An 18595-nucleotide genomic window follows, 5' to 3' on the forward strand; every position below is an offset into this window, starting at 1 on the left:
AATTTTTATTTAATTAATATGTGTATAGGAACAAAGTATGTTAATAATTACAAGCTTTGGCATTTCTTACAGTGAACAGAAAAGACAAACAATCAAATAATAAATTACTATTATTCCACATTACAAGTTACAGATTTGATTGAATTGATATGCTTTGTTTTGAACTGAGGAATAAATAATTCAAACGAGTGTATAAGTCGCCAATTACTAGCTAACAAAATTTTATTGCCAGCCTCATCGCTGCAGTTTCCCAAGTAGAAAATCTAAAATCTCGTTGTGCCATCCTCCTGAAATTTGCGTACCAAACGCTGTCACCATTTAGTATTTCTTGTACCTCTGTAGTTTATGTACTTCTTTACATAAAGACGTTTTTGCGACAATAAATGCAACATAAGCTCCCGAACAAAAAATTTGATTCATAGCAATCTGTTTGCCCAATGAGGCAGTGTGAGGACACGAGAACGTCCATGCGTACATGCGTTCTTTCCACAATTTTTTGCATGCCTTTTTATTCCCGTGCGTCTCAGCGACTGTGACTGCGCACGACGAAGGTGACATCGTGTGGCCATACCTAAAGGTCTATGTCGGTATTCTTCGGAACAAAATAGGGTGTCAAGTAAGGGACGCTTTACATATGACTCGAGAAAGTAGGCCATACGAGTACAAAATAAATGTCTGAAAATTCTACAATGAAGTAGCAAGAAAAATGATAAATCTCGTACATACGCTGTCTGTGTGTTCTTTTATTATGACCTTATGAATTAGTCATGATTGTTTCTGACAGAAATTTAATTTACTGGCAGCGGAAAAATGAAGACGAAATTATGATGTGTCAACAGATTATTCTTGATCCAGCTGTTATTTCGAAGCAATATTTACTATCGAATACATCTTGCAATTTAGAAGTAGCATTTCTATTTATAAATTCAATAGTCTCATGAGCAGATGCGTAATAATCGTGTTATAAATGAGTACAGATGTAGGGTTTGGCAAATTATTTTAGCATCTAGTAAAAGTATCTAAACAAACGGTACCTGGAACATGGCATGTCATCAACACAGAGTTGTGTACATGTTTAGGTTGATGTCACTCGTTCGAAGCGCAACGCACTGTCTTAAAATTTTAGAGCGACATTTAAGTTTAGCAAGAAGATGACACACCGATGCAGGCCGAATTTTACCAATGTTACAGAAGAGACTATAGCTCCTGGTACTCATTTCCCATATTAACTAAATCTTACTCTTTTTCAGTTTCGGGAAACGGAAAGTACATCTGGCGATGTAAACATCATGTGTGTGTGTTGGCAGCACCCGAAATATGACGTAATTTGCTACTTGTTTGTGCTGTAGTTGTGTTGATCGTTTTTTGGGAAGGGTGTTGCAGGGACTTCCAGATTGACACCTTGTTTTTAATCATCTCTTCTCCTCCCCTTGCCATTCTCCCAAAAATGGATGAGTCAGGGATTGATTTGGCATTTGATTTATCAGAAATCACGGATTCCTTCAACCTGGATGCTATGGAATGGAATGACGCAATCGGGATAGAGAACACACTGGCTGATTATTACCCGTTTTACGAATTAAAGTCGAAAACAGTACCGGAAAGGTAAGTTCAGTGTTGAATAACTGATTTTTATTGTTTTATTCGGATTTGTAATAGTATTGGTTCCATGTCACTGCCGTATTCGATATCAAATCATGAAAGCCGCGGACTGTTGTCCTGGCATTTCTGCAAGGAAGTATACTTCATTGACAAAGAAAAATTTCATAAGTGCCGTGACATGGTAGAGTTTTCATCTTTCACTCTCCGCTGGTTGTGCCATTTCCCACGAAGTTGTCTTGTCATAGAGCATTGTTTTGAAAACCTGTCATTTTGATTTTTGGTGTGAGGAAGCATATATTCCTGTATGTTTGCGAGTGTTCTTTCATAAAAATAGACTGTGGTTAATAAAACTGGGGTAGGAAACGGGAAACAACTCTTAAATTTAGTCTGCTGTTGGTGTATTTCAAAGGTGAAATGTGTTTAGGTATGTGCTTGAAAGACTATAATTAATTGGTGGATTTCTCGATTTAGCTACTTGAAAAGAAGAACTTAAAACTTTTGAGATATCCCATGTGGATGTAGTAATTGCTGTCAAATATATGAAACAGATGTATTGAATGTAAGGAGGTAACATGTAAACAAATGTAGTATTATGCTTTTTTGGAATAGTGGCTCTGTGATGATTCACAGCAAGAGTAATGAAGACTAAATGAGAAATACCTGAAAAGTAACTTCAGACCAGCATGTCCAAGTCCATTGAGATTCAATTCCAAAGGATAGTTCTTCCACTAAAAATTTATTGGTGTGTGTGCAGACTGTGATGCTTGCTCTTGTGGAGCAAGACTGTTAACTACCATGTTAATTTGCAAATTATGCTTAAATATAGGCCTATTACTATTAAACAAATTACTTTTAATCAAATTAAAATTTAGCTGAATGTTCCTCAACAGATGCTGGAAAACGTAAGAACACCCTTCTATGTGTGAGTTGAAAGTAAGGAGACAATAGACTAGATAAGACTTTTAGCATATCGTTTGTCTGGAAATTTTTGTGTCTCTTGGGGTTTAAAGATACGAATTGGGACCCGCCCCCCCCCCCCTCTTTGAACTCGTGGTTGTGGTGACAGACTTGTCTGTAACACAGCTTGAGGTCTAGATTTGGTTGAAAGGTGACAATTGCCAGAAAATATAGTTGTGGTAACAGATTGACCAGTGCCGAAGCCTACTGTCTAAAATTCTTGCTCTTTTAACAAAATTTCTTGAACTGATGTCCACACCATATTGAAAAATGCAAGGGGGATCCAATATGTAACTTCTACCCCTCTTGCCCAACAAAATCACAGTCCTGTTTTATTAGATCAGTTTTACTGGCTTCAGTAAGAACTACTGAAAGAAATTATTACATGTGATCAGTGTCTGACTCCTGTATTTAATTTTACTGTAGATTATTATTGCTGTGCGGACCACATGTCTGTTTTGTCAGAACTGACTTACTTGAGTGTAAAGTAAAGCAGTTGTTGTTTGGGTGTACTTGAAATTAAATGCAGTAAAGTTAAAATAACTACCATAAATATCTTCATTGTTGACATCTCAACAGTGATACATTGTACAAAGGGCTAAAAGTTAATAATGTAAATATTTACTGCTATTATATTGTACTTCATATTACTGTAAGTTAAAGGGAGAGGTGTTATTTGTCTATTGCTCTTACAGTTTCATCACTGTAACACAAGAACAGTATCCTAATTGCACTGTTTCAGGCATTATCCCTCTCTAGCATTCTCCTTGTAGTGAAGTGATTATCACTGCTATTTTTGAAAGATACCAGTTTTATCCTTGGTAACAAGTTACACGAGTACAGGTAGCTTATATGTATTACATACCCACTATTTTTGTTCATATGATATGATATAGCCTATCATGTATCTCATGAGTTTTATAATTGTATTGTAGGGTATACTCTTGAGATTGTCATTCAAGTATGTATTAATGGTTATTACACATCACACTTCTTACACAATTCCCTCACTACAGATTTTCAAGGTTTCTCTGTGTTGTATATACCAGACACTACTCAAGAGTTGTTGTAAGTTGTGTGTCCATCCTGAAGAGAAAGCTATTTGTTGATGTGGGTTACTTTTTTATTGACTGACAGTAGGTTTATTAATTACATGCTTTGGTTAAGAAAATTAGATAGTGGTAATGGGACAGGTTGGGAGCAGTGTTAGTTTGTTATTTGCGTTTTCCATGGGTTGTCATTATGACTTCTCACTATGATTTGGAACAAGGCAGTTTTGTAGTTATAGTGCGTCATCTTAGCAAAAAACATGACAGTGTGCTCGCCATTGACATAATTTCTTAAGGATTTTTTGTTTTATTTATTGGATTGGTACAATAGTTTGTACGTAACTTTTCAGTGTCTCGCCCTCCCTCCCTTCAACAAAAAATCAATCTCTCTCTCTCTCTCTCTCTCTCTCTCTCTCACACACACACACACACACACACACACACACACACACACACACACACACACGCACAGAGAGAGAGAGAGAGAGAGATTATTCTGTGGGGTGGAAGTGGTATCCATTAAATTTTACGTCACTGGGTTGGAGTTCAAAGATGTTTATGACTGAATACCTCACCCATTTCTGTGACAGTTAGGCTGAGTGATGAATTGCGAAAAGAGTTTCTTCTTCTATGATTGTATTTATGAGTTTTACTGCTGTTTTGAAGCTGTATTTAATTGTTAACAACAAACTTGTAAAGGGAGTAAATTTTACGTGAGGCTGTTGTCAGTATGCCTAACTTTTTTAAAGATCTGTTTACATGAGGTTCTAGAGCGCATACCGTGCAATATAAATGGCAACAGAAGAAAAGATTTCTGTTTAAACAGTTGACTAAATTTTATAAAAGGAGTGGGTTAATCATGTAAGTTATAATATAATGGGTAGTTCTCATCCCATTCAAGAGTAAATTATTGTGATAACCAAATGATGGGCTAGGTCTTTCTCATCATGAAGTCAGTGAATAAGTATTCCTGATGCAGAAAAATTCCCTTAACAATGGAAATTTCTTCAGTAAATGAGAAATTTAGATCAGATTGTTCATTGAGTTTGGTTCATTAAATTATGAAAGAGTTAGAGGCAAAGTTGATAAACTGCTGATAATCCTCGACTGTGACATAATTTGTATTCTAGTATACCGTTTACATGAAGAAGGAGTAGAGTGGTATATCTTATTTGATTTCCATCCAGTGTGTGTTTGAGATTGGGAGTGTGGACCTTAATGCCAAATGTAATGTTAATAAAAATTGTCAATATACTAGAACATTGTACAGAACAGATATTTGAAAAATGTACAGAAGTGTTTGAATTTTCAAGGAATATCTCCCAGTTCAAATGTGACACTGACATTAAGTTTGTGCAGGGATTTGTGCATAAATCCTTTTACTTATTATTAAATGAAGTAGGTAAAACTCAGTGGGTCTGTTTAATGCAGATATTGTTCCTTCCAACAAGAATAGGCAAACACTAGTCCATGCATAGATAGTGTGTTCATAGAATAATTTTAAGTTCAGGTATACAGTGTGAGAAAAGATAGTGGTGGCTTTTTAGATTATGATACAAAAGAGTTAATACTGTAAAAAATCACACAGGATCATATTCAAAGGTAAGGGATCTAGAAATTTAATACCAATTTCAAATAGTACACTTTGCAAGAAATTTGCAATATAGATAACATTTATGACAGGCATGTTACTTTCATACAAACATTAATAAGCTTGTCATGTAGCTGTCTTCTGTTTAAAGAATTGTAGGTAGAAAGACAGTGCTAATAAACAAGGACTTTGGGTAGTCTGTGGCATGGGAACTTTATCGTAATTTGAACAGCAGTCATAGCCCACTCACAGATCTTCGCTACAGAAAATACTCCAATGTATGGTAGGATGTCTTCATACAGGCTTAAAATGTCCCTTGAACTGACAGATTAGATTAGATTCAGTTTTTGTTCCACAGACCCAAAAAGCTCTTGGAACAACAAAATTGAAACTGAGAACTATAGTGGTTACCTGTATTCCAAAAGGACTTGCTTTCTATATGACCTTTCCTGCAACAAGTATAAAGTTTGTCAGTCATTGATCACATAAAATTATTTGACTGGTTTTTTTGGCCGATGGCTGCATCAAAGCACTTTTCGGCTATTTATAATCACTGGGTTGCCGAAACTGGTCTAGCTATTAATCAATTTTATGTTAGCATTGACTGAAATAAAGTTTTTATTTAAAATTAATGTGCTTACTGATGCATGGGAAATATGAACGAAATTAAAACTATATAGTCAGTTCTGAAAGAAGTATCTGGTCGAAAAGTTGGTGCTCAACATGTTATGACTTCGGTAAGTGAATGAAGCTATTAGTGATTAACCAGAGATTATCAAAATAGTTGATAATCACTCCTGTCAATACTTGTCAAGTGAAGCAAAAATTTTATCTGTGCAAGCAAGCAGAACTTTGAAGAGTTGATGTTCCAAAACAACTATGTCACCTGCCACTACAGGAAACAAGTGAAAAACAGATTTTATCAATTATTAATTCACTGAATAATACTGATTATCATGTGTATGATGAAATTTTAAGTAGTAGGACTATAGTAATTAATGCGCCAGTCGTTAACACTGTACCAGGTTTAAGTGTCTTTCTGATACTGTTACCAGTTAGTGGCTGATTTCCATACTACCAGTGTATAAGAGCTAAAAAAAAAAAAAAAAAAAAAAACAGGTTACAGAGTTGTAGTCACACTTTAGAAACCACACAACTAGTTTATTTTAACTCTAGCAAACAGGAATTAGAAGGTTTTTACAACATTTGAATCTGTTAGGGAACTGTCAAAAGCCAGATGCCACAGGGATATATAAGTGGTCTGCCTGTAAACACAAAAAAGTAGCCAACACGATCTCGTGCCTTATGAGGAGCAGACAGATGTGGCTCTGTCACAAAAGTGTCATTTCATTGTCATATAGTGGCCAGGTACCCAGTGAAATTAAACAGTTTTATTCTTAGGACTGAATATTGACAAGAGGCTTTCATGGTAGTAGCACATTAATTATCTTATGCAGCAACTGATGGCTGCTATCTGCACTTTAAGGATAATATTTGCTGTCACTGAAATGCGGAAGCTTGTTTACTTTGCTCACTCTGTTTATCAATTCCTGTGGTAGCATATTTTTAGGCAGCTCATGAAGTAATTGAGAATATATGTAACCTCGGAAATGGTCAACTGAACAACCAGTGGTTTCACTTCTTGAAGTTGGTGTAGGCTGTTGTTCAAGTGCCTTGGAGTTTTAACCTTACCATACTTGTAAATTTTTCTCACTTATGTAACTTGTGGGAAGAAATGTAGTTATTATAAAGGAGTTGCTGCAGTCAAGCAGTTAAAATTCAACAGGAAAACTATTTTATTACTGTACATAATTGTGTAAACTATTCAGCGTTTCATTTTCATTAGGCTTCCCACTGAACTGTATAATGTATGTGATGAACCTCATATTTTTAAGTGTAATTTGAAAGATTTTATTTTGGTGTGGTCTATGTATTCTGCAAAGAAGTTGCTCAATGCAATTTACAGCATTTTGATGTAAGGCATTATTCATATTCATAAAGCATTCCAGGTCTTTCCGTTTTTGTGTTTATTAATACTTTCAGTTTATTTTGTGTTTAGTAATTTTTCATGAATTATGTAGTGATTTATTCCATGACTGAATAGCGTTGGCTTACATTGTGCCATGCAATGTGAGAAATAAATAAAAATATGGTTTCCCATGACATTTAAGCGTAGCAAACGATATTGTAACGTAATACTCTCACCGACACAAGAAGCCATAATGTAGTGTTATTTTCTTACGGTTACAGCATCTGTTTTTACAACAGTTAGGGTACATAACATAGGGAACTGCACTTTGACTCAAGCTTCGTATGCTACCTCATCAGGTAGATCATTTCTTCTGGTTCAAAATTTGTTGTGTGTTTTAAGACATCTTCTATAGACCGTACCTACTCTGGTGCCATCATAAAAAAAATAGTTTGTTTCTGAGAGAGTGTAACTAAGAGTTGTTCCATTATTTTGGGTAATGGGTAAGGGTATAGCTCAGTGGCACAATAGTGAAGTGCCGGACCCCAAATCGAAAGGCCTTGGGTTCGATTCCAGCTAAGCCCTAGGATTTTTATCCGCCACTTATAACTTCTTTCACCTCTGGCATTGTTTGTTAATATGAAAAATTCTGAGCTGCACCGTGGTTCAGAATCTGCGTTAAACTGTAGGTCTCACTATAACTGGCTGGGTAAGCCATTTCAAAGGTCTGAGGAAGGCAACAGCATACCACTTCCTACATAGGACCATGCCTAATAAAGCACTGTGATGTTCAAAATGATCTTCGGACTGAAGATTGCTTTACTTTTAATGGCTAAGAATTGATTTATTTTAACGATGACACATTTGTACTGATATGTAAGTGCTACATATATTGGATTCAGATTTAAGATGATACACTGTATCTTTTTCTCTTGTGGACTATGCAGATTCACAAAGTCTTCCATCACACATGGTGTGTCTCACTCTGTGAAGACAATATCTTATTTGTGTTTCATAATGAGCAGAAATGGTTAATCCACATTCAGGAATATCTTGAACATCATAACTAAGGAGACGATTTAGGTCAGATCTTGTATTTTCAGAGTGGAAACTGATCTGCCATTTGACAATGTTATTTATCATTAAATCAGTACCTTATGTCATTAGGCTATTTTGACTTAACACTGTTATATTGCACCTGCATAGATCAAGTTCTCCTGTTGTGTGTGTAAAGCTGTGGATCTAATTCCTTGTTCTGTTGTGACATACTTTGCAGCTCAGTAACATTAGGAGTGTTTGAAATCATTAAAACTTTCCGACAGATTAAAACTGTGTACCAGACTGAAACTTGAACCCAGACCATTATCTTTTGTGGCAACATTTTTTTTCTGGCTGAGGGACTTGGGAATGACTGATATGGTCCTACTCAAGTCTGGATTTATCATTTGGTAGGAATGGGAGTGGGAAGGCTAGACCAAGTTCCAGGGTATCGAGCAATACAGGCTCCGATAGAGATAGCGAGTGGCCTGCCTCAGAATAGGCAACTCTCTCAACCCAAATATGCACCCAAAGTACAGGGTACAAAATCACGGTTGGGTGCGGAACATCAGAAACCAATGTCGGCCCTGCAATGATCATAAATACAGATATTTCTTGTCTTCCCAAACCTTAAGTCGGAAGAGTGTATATAAAAGGATATACCAAAATTATGGTCACTGCGCAATCAAACCAACAACCGGGGCACAGTTCTCAGTAATGATACGTTAATTCTCAGACCTGTTGGCACAATGTAAAGGCACTCTGTCGAAAGGCTCCTCTCGTTGCTTGCCGTTAAACAAATTGTCATTCAACGATGCATGTTAACAACAACAGGAAAATTCAGGAAACACTACAAGAAAGCCACAACATGAATCCGCAAGATGCCAACTTGCAGATCAAGTTGACAATATACCATTTAACGGTGAACACACACTCACGACCACAGGCAGATTCAAACTTTCAAACAGTGAGCGTCACTCTGCCAGGAGACAATGTCGCCGGTGTAACCATGTGGGCAGCAAAATAAATAGCAAAGAACCCGCACATACTAGCAACCAAGAGTCTAGTCTGCGTGAGGTAGGCTAGAAGGCTAGACTCTTGGTTTCTAGTATGTGCGGGTTCTTTGCTATTTATTTTGCTGCCCACATTGTTACACCGGCGACATTGTCTCCTGGCAGAGTGACGCTCACTGTTTGAAAGTTTGAATCTGCCTGTGGTCGTGTGTGTGTGTTCACCGTTAAATGGTATATTGTCAACTTGATCTGCAAGTTGGCATCTTGCGGATTCATGTTGTGGCTTTCTTGTAGTGTTTCCTGAATTTTCCTGTTGTTGTTAACATGCATCGTTGAATGACAATTTGTTTAACGGCAAGCAACAAGAGGATCCTTTCGACAGAGTGCCTTTACATTGTGCCAACAGGTCTGAGAATTAACGTATCATTACTGAGAACTGTGCCCCGGTTGTTGGTTTGATTGCGCAGTGACCATAATTTTGGTATATCCTTTTATATACACTCTTCCGACTTAAGGTTTGGGAAGACAAGAAATATCTGTATTTATGATCATTGCAGGGCCGACATTGGTTTCTGATGTTCCGCACCCAACCGTGATTTTGTACCCTGTACTTTGGGTGCATATTTGGGTTGAGAGAGTTGCCTATTCTGAGGCAGGCCACTCGCTATCTCTATCGGAGCCTGTATTGCTCGATACCCTGGAACTTGGTCTAGCCCTCCCACTCCCATTCCTACCAAATGATAAATCCAGACTTGAGTAGGACCATATCAGTCATTCCCAAGTCCCTCAGCCAGAAAAAAAATGTTGCCACAAAAGATAATGGTCTGGGTTCAAGTTTCAGTCTGGTACACAGTTTTAATCTGTCGGAAAGTTTTAATGATTTCAAACACTCCTAATGTTACTGAGCCGCAAAGTATGTCACAACAGAACAAGGAATTAGATCCACAGCTTTACACACACAACAGGAGAACTTGATCTATGCAGGTGCAATATAACAGTGTTAAGTCAAAATAGCCTAATGACATAAGGTACTGATTTAATGATAAATAACATTGTCAAATGGCAGATCAGTTTCCACTCTGAAAATACAAGATCTGTGCTGTCCAATTCATGTTCTGATCAAAGCGCATTCCCAGGAATTTTGAGTTCTATACATGCCCCCCACTCCCACTACCCTCCCATCTCCCTAGGCCATGTTGTTAGTGATGAGACATATACTGGCCTGTACAGAACTGAATGAAAAGTGCTTTTTCTGTGATAAATGACAGAACATTTACTGAGACCCAATTAATGCTAGCATAATTGCCTAAGTGAACTTTCCTGATTTATCAGGAAGGTTATACATCTCAGGAACAGGAATATTCCCGATATTGAAGCCTGTGTAACACCATAAGTAGTTTGCCCCCACTCAGAAGATAATTCATCGTGAAAACTGCGTGAGCTGTCTAAGATGACTCTATGCCTCCTGTCAGTTGCATGTGAACTGCTTACTCATTTCATCATAAAAACAATAAACCATAACGTTCTCCAAAAGAATGATTTCATGAGCATAGTTGAATTTATTAAACAGATTGCAAAGGGTGAAACTGCAAAAGGGTGAAATTTTTTCATTCAGGTGTTTTATGCATGGTCAGTGGAATGGTAGGTGGCATGTTCAGTGGAGATACAATTCTATATCTATATCTACATGGATACTCTGCACATCACATTTAAGTTCCTGGCAGAGGGTAAAATTCTGGAATACGAAGAATGATTGATTCGGAAGCTCATATTTGAAGATCGGTTAAGCAGTTGTCAATGTAAGTTATGGCTCTCATTTCCTTCCTTCCCCCCTCCTTTCCCCCAGTATCACCACTCCTCGCAACAGCTAAAATTTTCCTTCTTCTGTTCTATTGTACCACAGCTATATGAATTAACTTATGTATTACCTAATGAGTGCAGATATTGGCACTAAGATTCAGAAGAAAAGGTGAAAAAATATTTCAAAAGACTTCTCACAGAGTTAGGATAATTTCAGGTCACATATGCTGGTAAAGTTCACCATTGTACAGACTTGTGGGCTTTTCGCCATAAACGTGTAATAACGAAATAGCTGATATGAAGAACTGATGAAGTGTAACACAATACAACTCGTATTGTCTCCGCAGATAGGAACATTAAAGTAGTGGGAGGAGACAAAAATGTTAATAAGTTGAATATGGCCTAGGTGAGACAATTGGGAGAGGAAAATTGCTTCTAGAGTTCTGTAATAGATACTGACCTTGGAATAGATAATGACTATATAGGGATTAAGGAACCAGATACTGAACGCCAAAGTATACTGAGTGGGCGGATATGGATTGGAATGTAATGTATTGGAAAATAATGATACGAAATGAGTATTTCCCAGGCAATAACTTCTGGGATAAGTAAAAGCAATGTGCGGAGTTCGGTAGACGAGACTGGAATATAGTAAAAAAAAGCGAATAATTGAAGCCAAAGAAGCTACCATAGGTACAACAAACTCAGAGTCTAGAAATCCTTGCACTACTCGAGGCTTACTCTGGCTTATCGATGAGAAAAGGAAACGTGATGATGCGAAAGGATCGGAGCTGAGATAATCCTGTGGCCTGGCAGAGCTCCCCACCCCCACCCTTCGCAAAACTTTTTCAGCGATTTCTTCTGTATGGATTTGGCAAATTTTATAATTTAATAAGTAGGTTTAATAAAAATGAAGCTTGATATTACTTAAGCGGTTAGTGTCCTGTTGCCACGGGAGGTTTCAATCCGTATTACTGTGTTGTTTGTCAACTGCATCCTGGGCCTACATTTCAGCATTATAATGACTACCCGCACACGGCAAGACTTCTACTGCTTTTCTGCTTGCCAAACCCTACCTTGGCCAGCAGTCCTTGATTTTGAAGATCTAAAGCGCCAGTTGGACAGAATTTGGCACGCTATCCCTCAGGAGGACATCCAACAACTGTGTCATTCAATACCAAGCCAAATAGCTGCTTGCCTAAGGGCCAGAGATGGACCAACGTGTTGTTGACTTGCTCAATTTGTAAAGCTCTTTCTCTTCAATAATTTATCCAAGTTTTCGGGAATTGTAACCATTTGTTTGACTATAAATGTAAATCACATCAACCGATTTCCATCACATTCGGAAATTCCCTCGTGGTGTGTCGTTTCTTTCTTTTTCTTTTTTTTCCTTTTTTCTTCTTAGAGTGTGTTTTTCCTGTTGTACTATATACACACGATAAGTAAAATTTCGTTATTTACACCGTCCTTCCAGGTGTTGAAGTTCTAATGGCCATCAGAATATTTCATGATGTGTTTGATACTGTTGCTTGTTCAACGATGAAGAGTTATGTTTGAAACTCATCGTTGGCGACATTACACTTTTAGCTAATTCACGTTTTAATTAATATTATGCATTGATTTCTAAACGTTAAGTGAAAAGCACGACACACACACACACACACACACACACACACACACACACACACACACAGTCTCTATGAAAAACTCTCCACAGTGGCGGCTGACAGTTCCAGGCGTGCACCAGCCCTGCGCTAAAGCCAACCCACCTGTGTGTTTCTACAGTGCAGCAGCAGTGGTGCAAAAATGGTTCAAAATGGCTCTGAGCACCATAATATGGGACTTAACATCTGTGGTCATCAGTCCCCTAGAACTTAGAACTACTTAAACCTAACTAACCTAAGGACGTCACACACATCCATTCCCGAGGCAGGATTCGAACCTGCGACCGTAGCGGTCGCGCGGTTCCAGACTGAAGCGCCTAGAACCGCACGGCCACTGCGGCCGGCGCAGTGGTGCAGCCTGCAAAACTCAGCCTGCCTTAGATTCACTGCCCACTTTCTGACGTTGCGCTCATGTTGGTGTCACGTTCAGAAACTTTAATGCAATTATAGGCCTGGGAAGATGTTGGGTCGCTAGAAAGTAATTACCCAACGCACTGGGTAAACACAGACTTTATTGCTCCATTAAATTTCGGGTGTACAGCTGCATATATTCCTCCTCTTCTGCTAGTATTTCGGCTATATACCTTTCAGCCATTATTGAGAGTAACCCGAAAGACTGACGCTCTAGGTTTTTTTTTTTTTTTTCTTTATTGTGATTTCATTCCCCTGCCCCATATGGGCAGGGGAGGGCTGTCAGCGGCACAATCCGCCGCTCTTCAGCCGAGAGACACGACAACTAAAACAAGAATAAAATGATACATACATAAGGAGATAAAAAAGGGGAACATAAAACAGAGTAAGGGGAGAAAATGGAGGTAAAAAGACATGGACATGTAGACGTTCATGGGGGACAGTTAAAAAAAAAAGTCGCCAGAAAGTTAAAAAACACAGTTGGCGATTTTTGAAACACAGAGAAGACACTGAATGCGAATGCACAGGTTAAAAGTTGGCCACAGTATTAAAAACACTCCGAAACAACACACTTAAAACCCACTTCGAGCACACACGACGAAGAGTAAAACTACCAGGTGGGACCTGCCGAGGGAAAGGTCAGACAGGATGGAAAAGGAGGGGAGAGCATGGGGCAGCTGAGGAAGTGGCGGGATGAAGAGAGGAGGGTCAACCGTGGGTTCACGAAGAGGCAGGAGACACGTGGGGCGGGAGAGGAAAAGGGAAGACAGGGCAGGAGGGAGCACAGAGACACTGAAAGGAGGCACAAGAGATGGAGGGGGAGTAGGAGGGGAAAGCCGCTCAGGAGGAGGGAGGGGGAGGAGAGGGAGCCCTGAGGAGGAGGCAGGAAGAGGGGGTTAGAGTTGGTAGGAAGGGTAGATGCCAGGGCGAAGCTCATCATCCGGGAGGGGTAGATGGTGGAAGTTGTTGGGAAAGGAGATGGAGGGTGTGGAGATGGAGAGAGGGAGGGACACAACGGTAAAGGCGCGGCAACTGGTTGGGAGTGGAGAGGAAGGGAGACACCAGGGGGTGAGGGGGATCAAGGCGGCGGACAATATATAGTGTGCGGATGTGTTCAAGGAAAAGGAGAAGGTGAGGGAAGGGGATGAGGTCGTAGAGGATGCGCGTGGGGGACGGAAGGTGGATGCGGAAGGCGAGGCAGAGTGCATGGCGTTCGAGGATTTGGAGGGCTTTATAGAACCGGGGAGGAGCGGAAATCCAAGCGATGCTGGCATAACAAAGGATGGGGTGGATCATGGATTTGTAGGTGTGAAGGATGGTGGAAGGATGCAGACCCCACGTCCGGCCGGACAGGAGTTTCAGGAGGCGGAGGCGGTTGTGAGCTTTGTTTTGGATGGCAAGGAGATGGGGAGTCCAGGTGAGGTGGCGGTCGAGTGTGAGGCCAAGGTATTTGAGGGTAGGAGTGAGGTGGATAGGACGGCCATAAATGGTGAGGTAGAAATCATGGAGGCGGAAGGAGCGGGTGGTGCGACCTATGATGATCGCCTGGGTCTCGGAGGGATTAACACGGAGGAACCACTAGTTGCACCAAGCGGTGAATTGGTCAAGGTGGGTTTGGAGAGTACGTTGGGACCGTTGAAGGGTAGGATAAAGGGCTGGGAAGGCGGTGTCATCAGCGAACTGGAGAAGATGAACAGGAGGGGGAGGTTTGGGCATATCAGCAGTGTACAGGAGATAGAGGAGAGGGGAAAGGACAGAACCTTGGGGCACGCCGGCAGAGGGGTAGAAAGTACGGGAGTTGGAATTGTGGATAGTCACATAGGAGGGACGATGGGAGAGGAAGGAAGCAACGAGACGGACGAAGTTGATGGGGAGAGCATAGGTCTGGAGTTTGAAGAGGAGCCCGGGATGCCAGACACGGTCATAGGCGTTCTGGAGATCAAGGGAAACAAAGATAGCAGAGCGACGGGAGTTAAGTTGGAGGGAAAGAAGATTGGTAAGGTTAAGGAGCTGGTCGTCGGCAGAGAAGGAAGGCCGGAAGCCACATTGGGTAATAGGAAGGAGGCGGTGCTGGTTAAGGTGGCGGTGAATACGGCGAGAGAGGATGGCCTCAAAGACCTTACTGAACACGGAGGTGAGGCAGATGGGACGATAGGAAGAGGTAGCAGAGGGGGGTTTGTTAGGCTTAGGGAACAACGGGACACGGGAAGTCTTCCACAGGTCAGGGTAAAATCCAGTGGAGAGGAGGACATTGTACAGGGTAGCAAGGACAGACAGGAAGGATGGAGGGGATTCCTTGAGGTGACGGTAGGTGACGCTCTAGCACTCGCTCCGACCTTTTAAATCGCGGGCTGCGCCAGAGCGCATGCGCCCACGGATACACTGGGGCCAGAGACGTTGATCGGAGGCTGAGAATTATATCTGTGGCTGCGCAGTCGATTCACGCTGGGATGTTGATGTATCTCTGAGCTGCGCTGTCGCGACGTCTTTGTAAGTTTGTTACTGAATGCACCGCATTCCATGAATTATCCAAGCTGAAGTGGCTATATCTGTTGTCTAAATTTGTCGCCAAGTGAATTTCAATTGCATCCTCTTTCACCAAGTCGAAGAAATATGTTGTAGACGCTAAAATTTCGACGTTTTCGTACAACGTAGTGACCTGTATCAATACAGCGTTCTGCCGTGGTTGTATGAGGCGGGTGTAGCTGCGGTATTCCGTACATCTTTCATGACTTGTCCGAAACGTCTGTCCGATGAATGAGAGGCCACATTCGCGGGGGGTGTATTGACCCGCAGACTTCCGGAGCATCAAATCACATTTAACGGATGGAAAATGACTTTCACTTTGTGCTTGCTGAGGATCTGACACATTTTTGTCGATAGGCTTCACAAATATGGCAGGAAAGCCATGAATTTAAATCTTTCTGTGTCTCCTGCATTACGTATAGCCACCTTTGGTTTTATTCGTAGCGCCTTACGTTTCTGCTGTGGAGAATAAACTCTGTTTAAGCGTAGGAGCTCGTCCTACAAACTGCTCTCATCAGCAATGATGTGTGCTCTGTGAACTAAAGTTCTGAGAACACTTATCGCTTGTGAAGAATGGCGGCAGTTACTTGCACGTAAATATAAATCTATGCGTCGGTTTTCAGTATACTGTTTCTGTATATTCTGCTACACTGAAAGAGAGTTTTTGAAGTCAACGGGTATTCTACACAGCAGGTATGTAAGACGGAACGAATGAAACCAAAATTGGCCATGCGCAATGCAGAAGAAGATATACAAAGATTAAAATCCGTGGCTTTCCTGCCATGAAGCGTATCGTCAAAACTAGGACAGATCCTCAGCAAGGACAAAGTAAAAGCGATTTTTCGTCCTCCGCCGAAGACAGCAGCACTCTTGTGTTCCGTTAAAGATGATTTGATACTCTGGAAGGCTGGAGTTCACAAGATCCCTTGCGAATGTGGCCTCTAATACATCTAACAGACGATTCGCACAATCCGTGAAAGATGTACGGAATACGGCAGTTACACCCGTCTCTTACAGCCAAATAAATCGGCTGTGGCAGAACACTATATTCATAATGGTCGCTATGTTGTACGAAAAGCCGAAATTTTAGCAGCTACATCACAATCTCTTGGACTATGTGGTAAAAGAGGTAACTGATGTTCGCTTGGCGACGCATTTAAGTAATAGATATTATGGCTTTAGCTAGGATAAGTCATGGAATCTAGCGCTTTCTGTAATAAACTTACAAAGACGTCGCGACAGTGCAGCTCAGAGTGATACATTGACATCCCAGCCTAGATTGACTGCGCAGCCACAGATCTAATTAATGCACGTTGTACTTCTCTGCCACCGATCAACGTCTGTGGCTCCTGTGTATCAGTGGCCGCATACGCGGTGGCGCGGTCTGCGTGTTTAAAAATACGAATCGAGTGCTGGAGCATCAGGTTTCTGGCTCATTCTAAAGATGGCTGAACGATATACAACCGAAATAGAAGAAGAAGAAGAAGAATTTATGCGGCTGCTCACCTGAAATTAAATGGAGCAGTCATTGCGACGCGAAAACATGGAATATGCACACAGATTATGTAGTTGAGGCCCTGTGTTCGTCAATTAAGTTGGTCTACATGAGTATCATACACTAATCACAGATAGATTTGCTTCACACCATAATTCAAGGAGCCTTCACGGAAGCCACTAATTCCAAGTAATCGTCTCTCCAACGTACTCCTGACCAACTACTGAGCCCAGTGAGGGATAAATCAGGCGAGCAGTACCACATCCGTTCCAGGATGCTTGTACAAAATATGATGCCATGAGGGATATTTAAAATACTTCTTGGCACCGTTCCGTACAAGATTCTCCTCTACTATTAACTTTACCTAGTCAGTCATGACCAGAAGACCACCTGCGATTACCGTCCACGACACTGAGTATATACACAACAAGGTTGTGGACATAAGCATACATACCTGTACTGGCGTGAGGAATGATACAGTAGCACGACATAAGCTTCGTTCATCTGATCTAACCACAGTAAAACTTCTGAGCACCAATAAAGAAATCACTTCGTACGCGACTGTACTTCGCAACATTAGATGAACTACCAATACATCTTACTGTGCTACTGAGGTTGGCCTAACTCCAGGTGCATGGTCTGCTCTCGGCGAAACCCCATCGCGATGTGCGTCGAACAAGGGGACACTACTCCTGTTCTTAAACTTTTCTCCACCTGTAATGTCAGATACGTCACTTTTCGCAATATTCATAGTTAAACTACTCTTAATAACGCCAACGGTGACCAACACTTGTATTCTCTCGGAGTAGCTCTTGCGATAATTTTGGGATTGCTCTGTCGTATCCAAACCGTATTTTTTACGGATGGATTATTTATTTTCTCCCAACGTGTAGGGAAAGGGACGAGTCCATTCTGCTGTTTCCAAGTGGTCCCACTCCGTACAAACTGCGTCTTACTTTTTAGTTTCAACGGATGTATTCCTATGCCAATGTTCTATAACAGGGGTGGCCAACCGATCGGTCGTTCGTTAGTGGCAAGGCAAAAAAACATGTAAGTTTAATGTACCTAATAATAACAGATATATGCAAAAAAAAAGAACACACTGCGCACCGTAATCACCAACTGCTGTGTGCATAATCTTGGATCATTTTCCAGTCGCCGTTCCATCACGTTATTTATCCTCTCCTCCACGCAGTAGTTCTCTCTTGTTTTCGGCACGCGATGGAAATAGGCGGGAAGCGTGTGGGGCGCTGGGGTGGGGCGGTTGACGACAGGGACTAGCAGAGACGTCGACTGCCGACGTATATCAGGAGTAGACTCTGCATCGCGCATCATGTTCTGTGGATAAATAGTTGGCGAGAAAGGCTGAAGGAACATCAAATGAAGACAGAAATGCTTCTGAAGGTTAATCAAACAAAGTAAGATAATATTTTCAGTATTATTTTACTCAGTGGGTTAAGCGAATTACCCACCTACTAAG

At 40.8% G+C, this 18595-nt stretch overlaps 1 protein-coding gene across 1 annotated transcript in view; it reads left to right on the plus strand.

Annotated features, from left to right (window-relative positions):
• The first annotated feature begins 1329 nt into the window (after positions 1 to 1329).
• LOC126248924 (microphthalmia-associated transcription factor) overlaps positions 1330 to 18595 on the plus strand; it is a 385226-nt gene continuing 367960 nt past the window's right edge. Inside the window, exon 1 of the mRNA XM_049950421.1 lies at positions 1330 to 1605. Coding sequence (XP_049806378.1) covers positions 1448 to 1605 — 158 coding nt within the window. The 5' untranslated portion in view covers positions 1330 to 1447. The remainder of the gene's footprint in view (positions 1606 to 18595) is intronic.

Source organism: Schistocerca nitens, chromosome 3 (genome assembly GCF_023898315.1).
Source record: "Schistocerca nitens isolate TAMUIC-IGC-003100 chromosome 3, iqSchNite1.1, whole genome shotgun sequence".
Lineage (NCBI taxonomy): Eukaryota > Metazoa > Arthropoda > Insecta > Orthoptera > Acrididae > Schistocerca > Schistocerca nitens.